This window comes from Salvelinus alpinus, chromosome 7 (assembly GCF_045679555.1).
Source record: "Salvelinus alpinus chromosome 7, SLU_Salpinus.1, whole genome shotgun sequence".
Taxonomy (NCBI): domain Eukaryota; kingdom Metazoa; phylum Chordata; class Actinopteri; order Salmoniformes; family Salmonidae; genus Salvelinus; species Salvelinus alpinus.
The window spans coordinates 28,184,919-28,205,121 of NC_092092.1; the positions used below are offsets into that span (position 1 = coordinate 28,184,919).

Below are 20,203 nucleotides of genomic sequence, written 5' to 3' on the forward strand. Positions count from 1 at the left end.
TGGGGGAAAGAGAGAGAGAAGGGAAATGTTTTAGCAATATGAAAGGAATAAGGAGCTTTATCTGCCCTGCACCTTAGTACACAATCAGTCAATAGAACAATGCAGAGTTCCAACAATAACTGACATACACAGTTCTAATGGGCCTTGGATCAACTCCCACTAACAGGGAAATGATAGAAAAGGCCAAAACAACATCCTGCAGGTTATTAATATCATTACAGAGGATTTGTTATTGGAAACTAGCTAATTGTCAGTTTGCCATTCAGGCCATTGGAAACAACAACAGTTGGTTTGCTTTATAGGTGTATTTTATAGGTGTATTCTGTATTTTGAAAGTTACATACAATATCTTGAAAACTTGATTGCTGATAAGCAAAACATTTTGTGACTATGTCAACAATGGACTAAAGAAACAAATAACAAAATATAGTTTTTAGGTGGAATTTTCCTTTAAGTTACAAGCAGCGGCGTAGCACGCACACCAGCGAGGCGGGGGTGCCACCAACCCCCAGGTATTGAAAATCAGACCATCTGTATTTTTTTTAATATACTGTTTATACCGTAAACCAGGGTATCGCCCAAGATTCCCTGACCTGCTCGGGTCGGATCTCGGAATTTCAGGTCTATTGAGCCTCTGGGGCAAATGCAAACTTAAATCACATTTTCACTAAGTCTCCCATTGACAAAGTGGAGATTGGACTTAAGAGGAAGTTTCGATTTGACCCCAGGAGTGTTATTTTCTTGCCCTGATATGACAGTAAAATCCTACTTTAAGGGTGCTGGGAGGATGGTGTGGTAGTTGTAGTGCTGCTGCTGCTGCTGGTTGAGGATCTGCAGCTGGAGGAAGAGCTGCTGCTGGTGGAGGATCTTGGCGTAGGATGAGTCCATGGGGGCTTCGCTGGCCTCCTGTTTCTGGTCTGGGGGGACATACTGGTGGTACTTTAACTTCTTGACCCGGGGCTTTGGCTCCTTGCCCTTCTTACTGCGATTCCTCTCTCCCGGCTGTTTGGGCTGGCTCTGCTGTGGGATGAGAGAGGAGAAACATCAAGATAAAGAAGATGCACATGATTGAAAACTAGTCAGTCTGCCTTACAGACTTGTTTTAATAAACAGGGACAGGTCTGACAATCTGTGTTGAGAAGTGACTCAAGTACTGTTTTTTTTCAATGACCGAAAGATGACAATCCAGATTTTAGTACAGAAAGATATATTTACATTAATTTATTCAGCGATTTGGATTCAATGCTAGTTCAAAGACTGAGCTTTTGTTTCAATGTGAAGCTTGATGTTTAGAAAGTATACTTTCCTAAACAGTACACAGAACAATGTGTCTGCTTACTTTCACTAGGGTGGGCCCTGGCTTTGAAGGAACGACAGTGATGATAGGCTGAGACGCGGGTGCTGGGCGACTGACTGGCAGCTCTTTGGTGGAGAGAGCTTTGAGGAAGTCTGCCGTTGCCTGGGTGACAACAGGAAAGGGCTGGGACAGAAGACAGAGGAACAGATTTCAGTCATAACTGTAAGCCTATAACTTACATAACTAAGGTTCTTGTTAATAATTTGCATTTCTCTGAACATTTACATAAATTCTTACAATCATTCAGGGGTAGACAAAGAACGAGAGGTATGATTAGGGTTGCAAAGCTACTGGTAATTTACCAAAGTTACTTTGGTCATTTATACTTGGATAACTTAGATATTCATATACATACTCGTTTTTTATACATGTCCATATTTTCCATGAGTTTCTAGTCCAGGTTTCCTTACTCCAGTCCTCAAGTACCTCATCAACACACATTTTTGTTGTAGCCCCGAACAAACTCGTCTGATTCAACTCATTGAGAGCTTGATGATTCATTGACAAGTTGAATCAGGTGTGCTTGTTCACGGCTACAATAAAAATGTGTACTTTTGGAGGGTACCCGAGGACTGGAGTTGGGAAACACTGCTCTAGTGGATAGACCATATTGTTCGAGAGAAAATAGCATCTAAAATCAACAGCATTATTTTTAATTAACTGAAAGTCTTTCAACTATTAACTTTTTTCACAACTGCCACCAGTTTAATGGCAAAACATTGATAACAAAGACATAGTAAAATAAATAACTGTAAAGAAATATAAAATATATCTAATGCTGAAACCCTCATATTAAAACATCAATAGTATTCACTAAGTTGATGGTATATATATATAAGATCATGTTTTACAGCTTTGTCATTAAAATGCTTATTTTAAAATCATCTTATTTGATTATTTTACACAGAGAACCATAGCTAATTAGACACCTGTGATAATCTGTAGTACCCAAAAAGGCCACTAGATGTCATCTTATAAAATTTCCCCCCAAACCTTGAAAGCTACCAAAATTCTAGTAGTTTACTGGTAAACTCTGAAAGTTTCAAGTAATATACCCTCTCTTTGTAACTCAGGTATGATGAAGCATATGTATTGTCCTTCAAAAGGAAATTCAAGTGGATAAAGAACCTCCCTAGTCCTACCTGTAGAATTGTGTGGTTGTTGGTGATTGTGGGCAGCGGTGGTGGGCAGGGGGCCTCCAGGGCCCGAGGTTCCCCAGGGGAGGGTGTGGAGGCCTTGGACTCATGGCTGGCCGGCTGCTCTGGAGACAGGGCGTCCCCGCTGTCCTCCTCAAACCCGTACGTGTCCAGCGCTTTGGGGTAGTTTACTGAGGGACCAACACATTCAACATTAACACAGCACATTAACCAAAATGTCCACATCAAGTTTAGAAAGGGGTAAAGGTGAACGAACAGGCAGGTTCAGGCTGTCCATCTAATTGTACTTATTATGATCTAAAAAACAAAACTGATCCCAATTCAGCACTCCTACACTCAGACTCCTGATACGGCTCCATATCACTTTCTCTCTCTCTACCAGGCCTTACCAATGATGGCCTCCTTGACGCTGGGTTCTACAGGGAGAATGTTCTTTTCTACCAGTTCCATGGGGCCGGGGCGCTGGGCCAGCTTCTCATTCAGGTCGTCAGCCAGCCTGGCCCTCTTCAGCTTCATCTGGGTGGCCTGCAGGGAGGGCTCTGCCCCAGTCTCCTTGAGGATGTGCATTCTGACCAGTTCAGATCTCTCTGGTCGGCTGCGGATCTTGTGTTTCAGGAAGTTTTCAGTCTGGGAAAGGGAAAACGGGGACAGGGCATTTTCAAGAAGTCCATACAAGAATACTGAATATATTGGGGAATGTATTTGCAAGGCTGAGCTCTTACCCTGGCTCTCTCCAGGCTGCGTATCTGCTCATGAAATGCCGCTGGGCTCTTTAGAGCTGCATGGAGAGAAACACATCGTCAGCTTCTCAACAGACACCTCTAACTCTAACACATAACTCAATTATGACTACATGAAGTGGCAGTGCCCATACTCACGAGGCATGATGCCCTGGTCTACCAGCTGCTCACGGGTACGTCTCTGCTGTAGCCTCAGCTGAAGGACTGTTGGGGGGGGGGGGGGGGGGGAGAGAAATGTAGACTCTTCAGTAAACACAACCAGAAACTGCCTGCATCTGCGGGTCTGAAGTCATCATGACTAACTGAGGCATCTGAGGTTTCACAAGAGGATGTGGTTCTGTTAGAACGCTAGACACACAGACCAGCAAAGTTTGGACTCCCACGGCCACCACAACTCACTTCCTTTACCACCAGCAGTGTGACAACAATGGAATGTCCATCAAATCATTAACAAGCCTGGTTGGTTTCACTTGAATCCCTTTTCTGAACAATAATTTAATTACTTAAAACGGTTTCATTCTTTGTTCCTTTTAGCTGCAGCCAAGGCTAATCAAATCCGGCACAAACTCATTTCAATAATCAAAAGCATTGGAAAATTATACAGGAACAGAAAATCAGGGGGAATTGTGATTTCTCTCAAATAGCTAAACAGGCAAAACATGATTTCAAACAGCTAAATCAGCTAGCCTAAATGTACTTGATTAATTGGCTTGGGCGGTATCTAGATTTTCATACCGTCCTTCTCTCATCCCGGGATTTATGGTATTACCGGCATAGCACACAAGAAAAGCCCATTGGGCCTCTAGTACCAGAAAGCTAACAAAATTAGCAAACTAATAGCGAGATCACATAGACGCTGTCAGCTAAATGCTAACGAGCGAAAACGAACATAAACTAAATTGCAAAGACAGCAAAATACAGATCATAAAGTTATACAAGCATAGCCAATAGCTACCGAATGTCATTTTCGGTGAGTGTGGACATTTACATGCAAAAGTGAATGAGAGAAATTGTGCAAATGAACAAAGTTATGAAAAGCATGCGTGTACAAGGCACAAATGGGAGAAAAAGAAAAAAAACGCTAGTAGGAAGCACAGGGAAGAAATAACTCATCCAGAGCTTTTTGACTTCTGGCATGAAGACATTATAGGCTATCTGATGGCAAACATTTAGTAGTGAATTGCATACAAGTGTAACATCACCCGTTAGATAAAATACGTAACGGTTCCGTATTTCACTGAAAGAATAAACGTTTTGTTTTTGAAATGACAGTTTCCGGATTTGACCATATTAATGACCTAAGGCTCGTATTTCTGTGCGTTATTATATTATAATTAAGTCTATGATTTGATATGTGATAGAGCAGTCTGACTGAGCGGTGGTAGGCAGCAGCAGGCTCGTAAGCATTCATTCAAACAGCACTTTCGTGCGTTTGCCAGCAGCTCTTCGTTGTGCTTCAAGCATTGAGCTGTTTATGACTTCAAGCCTATTACCTCCCGAGATTAGTCTGGTGTAACCGATGTTAAATGGCTAGCTAGTTAGCGGGGTGCGCGCTAATAGCGTTTCAAACGTCACTCGCTCTGAGACTTGGAGTAGTTGTTCCCCTTGCTCTGCAAGGGCCGCGGCTTTTGTGGAGCGATGGGTAACGATGCTTCGAAGGTGGCTGCTGTCGATGTGTTCCATGTTCGAGTCCAGGTAGGGGCGAGGAGAGGGACGGAAGCTATACTGTTACACTGGCAATACTAAAGTGCCTATAAGAACATCCAATAGTCAAAGGTATATGAAATACAAATGGTATAGAGAGAAATAGTCCTATAATTCCTATAATACTCAACCTAAAACTTCTTACCTGGGAATTGAAGCCTCATATTGAAGACTCATGTTAAAAAGGAACCACCAGCTTTCATATGTTCTCATGTTCTGAGCAAGGAACTTAAACGTTAGCTTTTTTACATGGCACATATTGCACTTTTACTTTCTTCTCCAACACTTTGTTTTTGCATTATTTAAACCAAATTGAACATGTTTCATTATTTATTTGAGGCTAAATTGATTTGATTGATGTATTATATTAAGTTAAAATAAAACTGTTCATTCAGTATTGTTGTAATTGTCATTACAAATAAAAATAAAATAAAATCGTCCGATTAATCGGTATTGGTATTGAAATATCATAATCGGTCAACCTCTAGATTGGACATGATTTGGAAAGGCACAAACCTGTCTATGTAAGGTCCCACAGTTGACAGTGCATGTCAGAGCAAAAATCAAGCCATGAGGTCAAAGGAATTGTCCATAGCTCCGAGACAGGATTGTGTCGATGCACATGATCTGGGAAAGGGTACCAAAACAACTTCTACATCATTGAAGGTCCCCAAGAACACAGTGGCTCACACTCTGCTCACTTCAGGAGCATAAAACGGCAGAATATACAAAGGCCAGCCGCAGCAGCAGGAGGGGGGTCTGGAAAAGTTTTTTCTTCTTCTGGTTAGGCCACCGTGGTCTCTGGCTCCCTCTTGAGTCATTTGTCAGTCTTAGTTATTTAATCACAGTGTGCTTAAAGCAGACAAGCTTACATATAGTTTATTTAATTAAAGCACATACAGTTCATTCGGAAAGTATTCAGACCCCTTGACTTTTCCCACATTTTGTTACAGCCTTATTCTAAAATGGATTACATTGTTTTTCCCCCTCATCAATCTACACACAATACCTCATAATGACAAAGCAAAAACAGGTTCAGAAATTCTTGTATATTTATTTTTTTAAATCTAAAAATGAAATATCACATTTACGTAAGTATTCAAACCCTTTACTCAGTACTTTGTTGAAGCACCTTAAATCAGTGATTACAGCCTTGCGTATGACACTACAAGCTTGGCACATCTGTATTTGGGGAGTTTCTCCCATTCTTCACTACAGATGCTCTCAAGCTCGTCAGATTGGATGGGGAGCGTTGCTGCACAGCTATTTTCAGGTCTCTCCAGAGATGTTCAAATCGGGTTCAAGTCCGGGCTCACTCAAGGACATTGAGACTTCGCAAAACCACTCCTGCGTTGTCTTGGCTGTGTGCTTAGGGTCGTTGTCCTGTTGGAAGGTGAACCTTCACCCCAGTCTGAGGTCCTGAGCGCTTTGGAGCAGGTTTTCATCAAGCATCGCTCTGTACTTAGTTCCGTTCATCTTTCCCTTTCTCCTGACTAGTCTCCCAGTCCATGCCACTGAAAAACATCCCCACAACATGATGCTGCCACCACCATGCTTCACTGTAGGAATGGTGCCAGACATGATGGCATTCAGGCAAAAGAGTTCAATCTTGGTTTCATCAGACCAGAGAATCTTGTTTCTCATGGTCTGAGAGTCTTTAGGTGCCTTTTGGCAAACTCCAAGCGGGCTGTCATGTGCCTTTTACTGAGAAGTAGCTTCCGTCTTGCCACTCTACCATAAAGGCCTGATTGGTGGAGTGCTGCAGAGATGGTTGTCCTTCTGGAAGCTTCTCCCATCTCCACAGAGGAACTCTGGAGCTCTGTCAGAATGACCTTTGGGTTCTTGGTCACCTCCCTGACCAAGGCCCTTCTCTCCCAATTGCTCAGTTTGGCCGGGCGGCCAGCTCCAGGAAGAGTCTTAGTGGTTCCAAACCCTTCCCCAGATCTGTGCCTCAACACAATCTTGTCTCGGAGCTCTACGGAGAATTCCTTCGAACTCATGGCTTGGTTTTGCTCCAACATGCACTGTCAATTGTGGGACCTTATATAGACAGGTGTGCCTTTCCAAATCATGTCCAAGCAATTGAATTGACCACAGGTGGAATACAAATCAAGTTGTAGAAACATATCAAGGATGATCGATGGAAACAGGATGCACCTGAGCTAAATTTCAAGTCTCATAGCAAAAGTTCTGAATACTTATGTAAATACGTTTTTTTTTAAATGAACTTTGAATCAATTTTAGAATAAGGCTGTAACGTAACAAAATGTGGAAAAAGGGAAGGGTCTGAATAATTCCCGAATGCACTGTAGGGTGTGTCTATATGGAAAAACATACGTTTTAGAATTTAGACCAATTGATTGTTTGAAAAACCAGACAACTATTGGTCGACCAAGATTATTATTTTAAAAAATTGGGGACAGCCCTTACATGTGCGAACACGTTCTATTGGAAAACCATCTAATGAGTGAACATGTAATCAATCTGAAACATTCTTACACGAGTTTAACAACGTTCATTTTGTTTTGCCAGTATTAAGTCCAAGTTTTAAAATCAGCAAAGGATTACTGCATAGCTATGAAATCTGACTGTAGTTTTGAAAAAGCTAGATAAACAGTCGGGGCAATATCATCATCCGCATATAGATGAATTTGACAATTTTTAACAGATTGACCAATGGTGTTTGTATACATAGTGAAGAGAACAGGTCCCAAAAACAACCTGTGGTACACATTTATGCACTTCAAGAAATTCAGACTAACCCATCAATCACGATGGCCTGAATTCTGTCACTAAGATAATCAAGAAATTATGAACATGCGTCAGAGCTCAGGCCTATAGAGGACAACTTATTAAATAAAATAGCATGATCAACATTATCAAATGCTTTTGACAGGTCCACAAACAAAGCAGCACATTTCATTTAGTGTATAAAGCATTGACAAGAACATTAACAACTAAAGTGGTTGCTGTATTAGTGCTATGCCCAGGCCTAAAACCTGATTGGTTTACATTCAACATATATTTCTTAGATAAAAAAATTAAAAAAGGGAGCAAAGTTGTAAATTTACCAACGATTCGAGAATCTTAGCTAGACAAGGAAGCCTTGAAATGGGTCGATAATGATTAAGATTCCTACTATCCCCGTCCTTATGGCGAGGCAGCACAAGAGCTGATTACCAGACTTCTAGAATTTTTCCTGATAACAATGTTAAATTTTTAAAAAGTGTGTGTTATTGAGCCAACAATGATGAGCGCTACGCACTTAAGCAGACCAGGATCCAATTGGTTGGCCCCTGTGGAATTCTTGTTGTCTATTGCTAGCAAAGCATCCAGGTCTTACTATTCTGCAAATAGCCTAAAAGAAAAGCTGAGACTATCATTTCTCTGATCATTCAGCAAGTTTCCTTTATCAGCATCCAGACCAATAACATTGTGAACAGGCTTAGAAGTTCTTTCAAAGAGATAGCCCGCCGAAATAAAACGCATCAATGACGGCATTTCTTTCCGTAATGAGGCCAGTATCTAAATTCATTTGTTCTGGCAGAGGAGGAAGTAGAACCCTTCAGGTATTTGACAGTTTTACAGAATTTAGCCGGGTTCCTATTACAATTTGAAGGAGCGGTTACATCATAATCATTAGCCTTTCTGATTTTATTTTTTGCGCAATGATTTGATTCCTCAGTTTCTTAAAAGCTTGCCAGTCTGGACCTAAGCCTGTGTACCTGGCCTTGACACAAGCGTCATCTCTTTTATGAATGACTTCTGATAAATCCAGAGTGTACCAGGCATTCAATCTACCTTTAAACCTTCATGTTTTGAACGGAGCATGATTATCCAATAGTATTGAAGACTTCTGCAAAGAGGCTAAAAGCTATATCAGTTTCAGGGACAGCTGAAATACAATCAAGGTCACTAAAATAAAGATAGTGTAAAAAAGCCTATTCACTGAACTTTTTTTTAGGTCCTCTTTGATGACACAAGGCTTAGATTTTTGTATTCTCACATGTATAATACAAACAAATGGGCAATGGTCACTAATGTCTTTGGCGAAGACACTAGTAGAGACATTTCTCTGGTGTATTCGTTAAAATAAGCTCAAACAGATTTGACTTTGAAGGATCTTTAGGGTTGGGCCGTTTAGGCTTAGCCACCAGCTGAGTGAGGTTTAGATCATTACACACTTTTTTAGATTGGCCAAAGCCTGCATTTCACAATCATAATTCATGTTACCCAGAATAATAACTTAAGATTTAGTAAAAGAAGGCAAACTAGTTAACTCCGCGAGTGCACAAAAGGTTAGCCGAGGGAGGACAGACTCCTATAACAGTTATGGACACATCTTTCTCCAGACAAAGGCTTAAAGATAGTAGCTACAATTTTTGGGCAAGGGAAATGGATTTCACCAAAGAGAATTTTTTTTATAAAAATGGCCACGCCACCACCTCTACTCTGTCTATCAGCTCTGAACACATGATACCCATTAATATCAGAGTCCGGAATGTCCCCAGATATCCAGGTTTCAGTCAATACCAAAACGTAAAGATTTGTCTGCATAGCCCAGATTTCTGAATTAAATCTAGTTTAGGAAGTAAGCTCCTAATGTTCAGATGCATCAACCCAAGTCCTTTATGATTTTTAAAGTCACATGGAAACTCCAACAAGCTACGTTCAATAGACGGTTTTGGGCCCTGTCGGATGGTTGATATTGATATAGTTGGTATGGCTATACGATTGCACAGAACTGCACCATTTGGTCTATCCCTATTAGTAAAAGGCAGAAGAAATTTGAATAACTTTTTGAATTAAGGTTAGCACCATAGGGCCTAAGTCTGCAGCCAATGTCAATATGAAGAACTCAGTAACCAATGATGGAATGTTATAAACAGATTTACATGATAGCAACCGAAGCCCATGTAACAGCCCAAGCACTCTACGTGATGTGAAAACCGAGGGGGTATTCACGTTTATGGAATTCACATTTTAACTTAAAGCACTGGGTGAGCAGACCACAGTGGGCTCTTCTTTTGAGCTGACAATAGCAGATCTAAGAGTGGGGTTCAAACGAATGGGTACAAGATTACAGCTGACAACTCCCCTGGCAACACCCCTGGCAACACCCCTAGCAGTATTGAAAAACCACCCCGTGTCTTTTTCCCCAGCATACGGTATGCCACCCAAGCTTAGTGATTCCTTCCTGTTACAATAACGACAACATTATTGCAACCAGGAAACCAAATTGATTACCCAGACAAAAACAGTCTACTGGATGAATACAGAACATGCATTTTGAGTTGTACCATTTAGTGGCTAAACCCTCTATGTGACACATCCATCACATTAAAGTATGCTCAGTAGCCTGTGACCTCAGTCATTCTGAGCAGACAGAAACCTTATCCGACCCTGAGAAACTACCTCCAATCCACTCCCTCACTGAATCGCCAGTCTAACACAATACTGTCTAACTGATGATACAACCACTGCCCCCTTTCTTGCACATTCTCTTAGACTCTTTGTTTGTATCTAAAGCGTCAGTAGATGGATTGTGCATGTCCTCGTCAATCGCAACCGACCCACCAGGACAGGAGGGTGGACCAGTTCAAGTTAACACCTTACAGCATCTTTTAGAAGAAAAAGTCACAAAACCACTAGCTGAGTGACACTGGGGTCTGTTTTGTTAAGCTGATTCACATTTCCATGTAGTAACAACACTGACCAGACTGTCAGTCATAGTGATATGTAAACACTGTATTCTGTAGGGCTGAGTTAACATGTAGGAGATAAACACACATACAGTACCAGTCACCTACTCATTCAAAAGGTTTTTCTTTATTTTCTACATTGTAGAATAATAGTGAAGACATCAAAACTATGAAATAACACATGGAATCATGAAGTAACCCAAAAAGTGTTAAACAAATCAAAAAATATTTTATATTTGAGATTCTTCAATGTAGCCACCCTTTGCCTTGACAGCTTTGCACACTCCTGGCATTCTCTCAACCAGCTTCATGAGGTCGTCACCTGAAACGCATTTAAATGAACAGATGTGCCTTGTTAAAAGTTAATTTGTGGAATTTCTTTCGTTCTTAATGCGTTTGAGCCTCACTCCCCCCTATCTGAGATACCTACTGCAGCCCTCATCCTCCACCCGTTCTGCACATTCTGTTAAAGGTCCAAAGCACACATCCTTGGGTCGCTCGTCTTTTCAGTTCGCTGCAGCTAGCGACTGGAACGAGCTGCAACAAACACTCAAACTGGACAGTTTTATCGCAATCTCTTCATTGAAAGACTCAGTCATGGACACTCTTACTGACAGTTGTGGCTGCTTTGCATGATGTATTGTTGGCTCTACCTTCTTGCACTTTGTGCTGTTGTCTGTGCCCAGTAATGTTTGTACACTGTCTTGTGCTGCTACCATATTGTGCTGCTGCCATATTGTGCTGCTGCCAAGCTATGTTGTTGTCTTAGGTGTCTCTTTATGTAATGTTGTGTTGACTCGTCGTGATGTGTTTTGTCCTATATATTTTTTAAACATTTATTAAAATGTTTAATCCCAACCCCCGTCCCCCGCAGGACGCCTTTTGGTAGGCCGTCATTGTAAATAAGAATGTGTTCTTAATTTATTTAACTAGGCAAGTCATTTAAAATATTATTAACATTTTATTTTTATTTTTTAAATCAGTTGTGTTGTGACAAGGTAGGGGTGGTATACAGAAGATAGCCCTATTTGGTAAAATACCAAGTCCATATTATGGCAAAAACAACTCAAATAAGCAAAGAGAAATGACAGTCCATCATTACTTTAAGACATGAAGGTCAGTCAATCTGGAAAAAAGCAAGAACTTTCAAAGTTTCTTCAAGTGCAGTCGCAAAAACCATCAAGAGCTATGATGAAACGGTCTCTCATGAGGATCACCACAGGAAGGAAAGACCCAGTTACCTCTGCTGCAGCGGATAAGTTCATTAGAGTTAACAGCCTCAGAAAATGGCGCCGTAGAAGAAGTCAGACGTTTTACGTGTCCCCAACCGATTGCGATTTTTTATTTGTTTATTTGCGTTGCTTGTAAATTATTTTTTTTACTTATTTTGTACATAATGTTGCCGCAGCCATCTCTTATGACCAAAAATGACTTCTAGACATAAGGACTGCGATTACTCACCACGGACTAGCAGAATCCTTTTTTCCCTTTCACGACTCTGACGAGCAAGACGAGGCGGATATACTGCTTTCTCAGGAACAGGCCCAGATCCCCATGATCTGCGTGAAGAGGCGGAGAATGAGGGGAGGAAGGGCAGGCTACCTTCTGAGAATTCGTAGCCGATCGAATAAATCCCCACTTCCCTCCATACTGCTAACAAACGCGCAACTTTTTGAGAATTAAATCGTCGAGCTACACGGAAGAGTAAACTACCAACGGGACATTAAAAACTGTAACATCTTATGCTTCTTGGAGTCCTGGATGACGACTCTATCAACATACAGCTGGCTGGTTATACACTGCACCGGCAGGATAGAACAGCGGCGTCTGGTAAGACAAGGGGCTGCAGACTATGTATTTTTGTAAATAACAGCTGGTGCACGATATCTAAGGAAGTCTCGAGCTATTGCTCGCCTGAGGTAGAGTATCTCATGATAAGCTGTAAACCACACCATCTACCGAGGGAGTTTATCTGTATTTTTCGTAGCTGTGTACATACCACCACAGTCAGAGGCTGGCACTAAGACAGCATTGAAGGAGCTGTTTTCCGCTATAAGAAAACAAGAAAAAGCTCACCCAGAGGCAGGGAAACTTAAATCTGTTCTACCAAATTTCTATCAGCATGTGCAACCAGAGCTGAAAAAAAATAAAATAAAATAACTACTCTGAACAACCTATTCTCCACAGAGACCCATACCAAGCTCTCCCTCGCCCTCCATTTAGAAAATCTGACCATAATTCTATCATCCTAAATCCTGCTTACAAGCAAAAATTAAAGCAGGAAGCACCAGTGACTAGATCAATAAAAAAGTGGTCAGATGAAGCAGATGCTAAGCTACAGGACTGTTTTGCTAGCACAGACTGGAATATGTTCTGGGATTCCTCCGATGGCATTGAGGAGTACACCACATCAGTCGCTGGCTTCATCGTTAAGTGCATTGATGACGTTGTCCCCAGTGACCGTATGTACATACCCCAACCTGAAGTCACGGAATACAGGCAGCATCCACACTGAGCTAAAGGCTAGAGCTGCCGCTTTCAAGGAGCGAGACACTAACCCGGAAGCTTATAAGAAATCCCGCTATGCCATCCGACGAACCATCAAACAGGCAAAGCATAAATACAGGACTAAGATCGAATCGTACTACACTGTCTCTGACGCTAGTCGGATGTGGCAGGGCTTGCAAACTATCACAGACTACAAAAAAAAGCATAGCCGAGAGCTACCCAGTGACATGAGCCTATCAGACAAACTAAACTACTTCTATGCTCGCTTCGAGACAAATAACACTGAAACATGCATGAGCACCAGCTGTTCCGGAAGACTGTAATCACGTTTTCTGCAGCCGATGTGAGTAAGAACTTTAAACAGGTCAACACTCACAAGGTCGCAGGGCCAGACGAATTACCAGGACGTGTACCGCGAGCATGCGCTGACCAACTGGCAAGTGTCTTCACTGACATTTTCAACCTCTCCCTGTCCGAGTCTGTAATACCAACATGTTTTAAGCAGACCACCATAGTGCCTGTAGCCAAGAACACTAAGGTAACCTGCCTAAATGACTACCGACCCGTAGCACTCACCTCTGTAGCCATGCAGCACTTTGAAAAGCTGGTCATGCCTCACATCAACACCATTATCCCAGAGACCCTAGACCCACTCCAATTTGCATACCGCCCCACCAGATCCACAGATGCAATCTCTATTGCACTCCACACTGCCCTTTCCCACCTGGACAAAAGGAACACCAATGTGAGAATGCTATTCATTGACTACAGGTCAGCATTCAACACCATAGTGCCCTCAAAGCTAATCAATCAGCTAAGGACCCTGGAACTAAACACCTTCCTCTGAAACTGGATCCTGGACTTCCTGACGGGCCGCGCTCAGGTGGTAAGGGTAGGTAACACAAGCCATGCTGATCCTCAACACAGGGGCCGCTCAGGGGTGCGTGCTCAGTCCGCTCCTGTAGTCTGTCCACTCATGACTGCACAGCCTGGCACAACTCCAACACCATCATTAAATTTACTGATGACAACAGTGGTAGGCCTGATCATCGACGAGACAGCCTATAGGGAGGAGGTCAGTGACCTGTTCGTGTGGTGCCAGGACAACAACCTCTCCCTCAACGTGATTCTAAACATCTTCTACCCCCAAGCCGTAAGACTCCTGAACATCTAATGAAATGGCTACCCAGACTATTTGCATATAACCCCCCCCTTACACCGCTGCTACTCTGTTGTTTTCATCTATGCATAGTCACTATAAAAACTACCTACATGTACATATTACCTCAACTAACCGGTGCCCCCGCACATTGACTCTGTATCGGTACCACCGTCTATAGTCTCACTATTGTTATTTTACTGCTGCTCTTTAATTACTTGCTTGTTACTTTTCTCTCTTATACTTATCCATATTTTTTTGAAACTGCATTGTTGGTTAGGGGCTCGTAAGTAAGCATTTCACTGTAAGGAGTACACCTGTTCTAGTCGGAGCATGTGACTAATACAATTTGATTGGAAATCGTCATTTAACTGCACCTTAGATTACAGCCCAAATAAAAGCTTCACAGAGTTCAAGTAACAGACACATCTCAACAACTGTTCAGACGAGACAATGTATCAGGCCTTCATGGTTGAATTTCTCCAAAGAAACCACGACTAAAAGGACACCCATAAGAAGAAGAGACTTGCTTGGGCCAAGAAACACAAGCAATGGACATTAGACCAGTGGAAGTCTGTCCTTTGGCCTTAAGTCCAAATTTTAGATTTTTTGTTCGAACCGCCTTGTCTTTGTGAGACGCAGAGTAGGTGAATAGATGATCTCCGCATGTGTGGTTCCCACTGTTAAGTGAAGCATGGAGGAGGTGGTGTGATGGTGATTTGCTAGTGACACTGCCAGTGATTTATTTAGAATTCAAGGCACACTCACAGCAATACGCCATCGCATCTGGTTTGCGCTAAGTGGGACTACCATTTGTTTTTCAACAGGACAAATGACCCAACACACCTCCAGGCTGTGTAAGGGCTATTTGACCAAGGAGGAGAGTGATGGAGTGCTGCATCAGATGACCTGGCCTCCACAATCACCCAACCTCAACCCAATTGAGATGGTTTGGGATGAGTTGGACGGCAGAGTGAAGGAGAAGCAGCCAACAAGTGCTCAGCATATGTGGGAAGTCCTTCAAGACTGTTGGAAAAGCATTCCAGGTGAAGCTGGTTGAGAAAATGCCCAGAGTGTGCAAAGCTGTCATCAAGGCAAAGGGTGGCTACTTTGAAGAATCTCAAATATATATTTTGATTTGTTAACAGTTTTTTGGTTACTACATGATTTCATGTGTTATTTCATAGTTTTGAAGTCTTCACTATTATTCTACAATGTAGAAAATAGTAAAAATAAAGAAAAACCTTTGCATGAGTAGGTGTACAAACTTTTGACTGGTACTGTAGGTGTGTGCACATATACATACACCGGCAACAAGTTTACATGCAAAAACACAGACAGACTAGTGGTGGGGGGGTAAAAAAAAATCTAGTTACATATCGCAATATTATTTTTGGATAATATTACGTCGATATTTGACTCAAAGTATCAATTTGTAAAAATAACTGTAAGTATCATTAGCTAATGTTAGTCGGCTGTACCTGTGCAAAAACTCTATTTTTCATCCTATAGCTTAGCCACAATCTTCTTTTAAAAAGTGAGCCAATGTGTTTTCCTCACTTATTTCCATGACTGATCCAAAATAGTTCTCATGCTCTCTCGTGTCTCTGCAGCAGACATGGTGAGCAATATGTTTGGAAGATCAAATCGCAATAGATATAGAATTGCGAATCGTCGCAATACATATCGTATCGGCACAATACATATCGTATCGGCACAATACATATCGTATTGGGGTCACTTAGCTTTTATTTTAAAAAACAAGGACAATTCTATTTTTTGTCCATTAAATGAACATGAAATTGATCAGAAATACAGTGTAGACATGGTTAATTTTGTAAATTACTATTGTAGCTGGAAAAGGCAGATTTTTTTATGGAATATCTACATAGGTGTAGAGAGGCCCATTATCAGCAACCATCACTCCTGTGTTCCAATGGCACGTTTTGTTAGCTAATCCAAATGTATAATTTTAAAAGGCTAATTGATAATTAGAAAACCCTTTTGCAATATTTTAATATTTTAATCCTCACCTTCTTATCTTTCAAAATACATAAAGTCCTCTTAATTTAAACCATTTACCTCACTCAGACTACCAAAAAAATAACAAAGTTACCCAATTGGGGGAGGGAGGGGGTCAACCTCTTGTCGTTCAGGACGGCTGGCAGTCAAACCCATACATCGCTGTGAAGCGCAGAGCCTGAGCTATGACGTAATATATAGCATGTTACTGAGCTGGAGGGTTCCAATTTATACTTATCAGTACCCACATCTGCTATTTTCAACCCATATGCGAGTGTTAAGGGTTAAAAGACCAATCACAGTTGTAAACAAAGACACTATAAACATGATTATGGCAGGTTCACTGGAGTTCCATCTTCCAGGCTTTGAGTAAGGTCTTTTCAAGCATAGCCCTGCGCAAGTGAGCAACCAATCAACCACATCTATCACAGTGGAGCAGAACAAACTGATCATTATGTATGAGAAACAGACTTCCTGTGTAGGGTGCCCAATATAAAATCAGTCGGACTGATATCCTTAAGCCATCTAAGCTGTCATTAGGAACTGGCAAACAGAATGGCGTTTCTAAAGCCCCATTCAAATCAGTAATCATGTGTTCATTCATCAGTGCCATAGCCAGACGCATAGAACTGCCAGAACAACAACTGTGCAATGTGAGTAGATCGCCTGCATGCTACAAAGCTGATTACTTATTATTACCAGAGTCTGTTTCACTGTGAGTCAGCTGAGAACATCCAGTGATTACAGAGGGTCACAACTCAAAACCAAAAAGGACAATCAATTTGACGATCACCATAGTGTGTGCTTGTTTCTCCTCCCCACTCACCGTTCTTGCGTTCGTTGAGGGGGGGCAGGTTGTTGCTGGGCTGTAGGGTCAGCTCCTCCAGCTCATGGGTGACCGCCTCACTCTGGGGACTGGGCACCAGCAGACCCAACATCTCATAATCCCCCTCTGCTCTGGGCAGCCCCTGGGGCTCCATCTCCACAGGGGGGGGGGGGGGGGGGGGGTCAGGGGACTCCCTAGTAACCAGCAGGGGCAGTTACCGTCCTGGTGTGATGTCACGATGATCTCTGCATGGGAAGAGAGAATAGAATCTTTTTTCCCCCCATCTTTTTTTTTTAAACAAATCAAATTTTATTTGTCACATACACATGGTTAGCAGATGTTAATGCGAGTGTAGCGAAATGCTTGTGCTTCTGGTTCCGACAATGCAGTAATAACCAACAGGTAATCTAACCTAAAAATTCCACAACTACTACCTTATACACACAAGTGTAAAGGGATAAAGAATATGTACATAAAGATATATGAATGAGTGATGGTACAGAACGGCATAGGCAAGATGCAGTAGATGGTATAGAGTACAGTATATATATATATATATATGAGATGAGTAATGTAGGGTATGTAAACATAGTGGCATAGTTTAAAGTGGCTAGTGATACATGTATTACATAAAGATGGCAAGATGCAGTAGATGATATAGAGTACAGTATATACATATGAGATGAGTAATGTAGGGTATGTAAACATTATATTAAGTGGCATTGTTTAAAGTGGCTAGTGGTACATTTTTACATAATTTCCATCAATCCCCATTATTAAAGTGGCTGGAGTTGAGTCAGTATGTTGGCAGCGGCCACTAAATGTTAGTGATGGCTGTTTAACAGTCTGATGGCCTTGAGATTGAAAAACAGCTTCTGTCTCAGTCTCTCGGTCCCTGCTTTGATGCACCTGTACTGACCTCGCCTGACACAAAGAACAGAACAGGGACTTGTTCAAAGGCAAAATCAACTTTTACACTTAGAAATGAGTAAAGAATGTTACAACATGCCCTGGGATAAGAGTGTTCTTCTAAACTCAACATGATTTCCAGGTTGACATCAATGGCATGACTCCTCAACCTACTGGGAGTGGTGGTGTGGAATGTCTAATATAGAACCGACCACCTGAACGAGTTCTAACCATATTATTCATTTAGGAGGTATTGATGTGTGCGTGAGTAAAATACCCGCTTTAACCAACAGTTATAAGAAAGAAGCTCAGTCACTAAGATGAATGAATCGCCTAACTGATGGTGGTTTGAAACAGTGGGAATGGAAAGACTTAACCCTAGAACCGCCATAGGCCACTGAAAAAAAACATCTGCCAAAAGAAATAAGCTGTCCTGCTCCTTCCATGACTTTTCCTAAATGTTTGTATTTTACACTGCTCATTTGTCTGAATTTTGAAATCACAAACAGAAAAGTATTTAGAGCCTTTTTACCAGTTTTCACACCTATTCCCAACGTAACCCCCCCATGACAATGTGCTATAGGATGTTGGTACCCAGCCAGGCGCTAATGAGTCTCTCTCTCGCCCTCTCCTCACTGAATGACAAACGGATGAATGGATGATAATTGTGCACTTTAATTCACAATTAAATGTAAATTTGGCCAAACTGAATGATGAGGGTAGAGGTTATTTTCCTTTAGAAAGACAATAGTGTAATGAGGAGTTTGTGTATGCCTATTCCTCAGCAAATAATTTGTCCACGCACCTTGCGGGTTGATACCATTCTCTTATGTTTTACTTTGTAAAAAGAAGCTGTTATGGAACAGTTATATTAACTATAAATATTACTAATCAAATGTATTGTAAGGGAAACTAAAACATGCTGTGTTGCAGTAGGCCTTTAGAATAATGCAAAACATATCCTTTAACAAGTTGATGAGCGGGAAGAAAACGATGCCAGTCAGCCTGCACAGCCGGCTCATCGAAAGTACACATTTTCACACAAGTTAGCCCATTGTCAATTTAATCTTGTCAATCTGATGAGTGACTACATTAGGCCTATCTGTTATCAAATTGTACATGAATAGATGGGTGCATCTTGTAATTGAGAGATGCAGGGAAAGGAGCATAACTTTATGAAATCCTCCTTCCGAGTCACATGCAGGTAAAACATTTTGATTTCTATATAGTATCAGAAAGAGCTCAAAATTAAAAGAGTGCAGCTCGATTTCCAAATGTCACTTTTTCCAAGAAAATCCATGCATTCAGCACATGACCACTCGCGCAGCAGCATTGATCTGGCTACTACGCAAACACTAGTAACTAACTTAAAATGTAAATATGCTATTCTGTCATCAATGGCTGAACAGGCGATAGAAACGCAATGGTGCATGTTACTTCAATGAACTGAAGGATGAGGAGGATGATTGATTGATCTGAATGATGAGAGTGAATAGGATGATTGAATTTAGAACAATAGTGTAATGAAGAATTGTGGGCGGTCTAATTATTTTATTCTGAAAGGCTGGAAATGGTATATAATTTCCCCTTGCAGAGGCAAATCAGACACTGAGCCGAACCAAAACTAACGGACGCAATGATAGCATTGTAAATGCTGCAGAAAATAGCAGAGTTGGAGTTGGATTGGCGATTGAGCTTGAAATCGACTTTGCTGATGAAGAGTCTTCATCGGACTCTGATGTTGACTTCGAGCCTCGCCGCAGAGAAACCAGAACAGAGCCAACGGAGACGGTGATCCCAACTGCCAAGGAGAGACAGGAGTCTGGGAGGGATGGCACAATTTGGGTAGAAAAGAGGTGACGAGTGTGTGACATTCAGATGTTTCAGCACATCAGAGACTGTACTGTTGCTCATGGGCACAGAAAAGGAAACAGTACGTGGGATGAATCCACTGGATATCATAAGGTGAATGCACCAATTTGTAAGTCGCTCTGGATAAGAGCGTCTGCTAAATGACTTAAATGTTTAAAAAAATGAACTCAAACATTTATTGCACTTTTGTATGTCTGCCGGGCATTCGGCAGAAAGAGCATGGATGTGGTCTTTTTTGTCTGATAGG

At 41.6% G+C, this 20,203-nt stretch overlaps 1 protein-coding gene across 7 annotated transcripts in view; it reads right to left on the minus strand.

The window, feature by feature from the left end:
• mrtfba (myocardin related transcription factor Ba) overlaps window positions 1-20,203 on the minus strand; it is a 48,414-nt gene that overhangs the window by 13,103 nt on the left and 15,108 nt on the right. For all 7 annotated transcript variants that reach the window (XR_011675976.1, XR_011675975.1, XR_011675977.1 and 4 more), the window contains exons 3-9: window positions 17,176-17,420; window positions 3,393-3,458; window positions 3,237-3,292; window positions 2,904-3,141; window positions 2,500-2,684; window positions 1,340-1,480; window positions 770-1,020 (exon numbers count right to left, since the gene is read on the minus strand). Coding sequence is in view for 2 of the 7 variants with exons in the window: in XM_071408650.1 (XP_071264751.1) it covers window positions 770-1,020; window positions 1,340-1,480; window positions 2,500-2,684; window positions 2,904-3,141; window positions 3,237-3,292; window positions 3,393-3,458; window positions 17,176-17,329 (1,091 nt within the window). In the remaining 5 variants the exon portion in view is untranslated. The remainder of the gene's footprint in view (window positions 1-769; window positions 1,021-1,339; window positions 1,481-2,499; window positions 2,685-2,903; window positions 3,142-3,236; window positions 3,293-3,392; window positions 3,459-17,175; window positions 17,421-20,203) is intronic.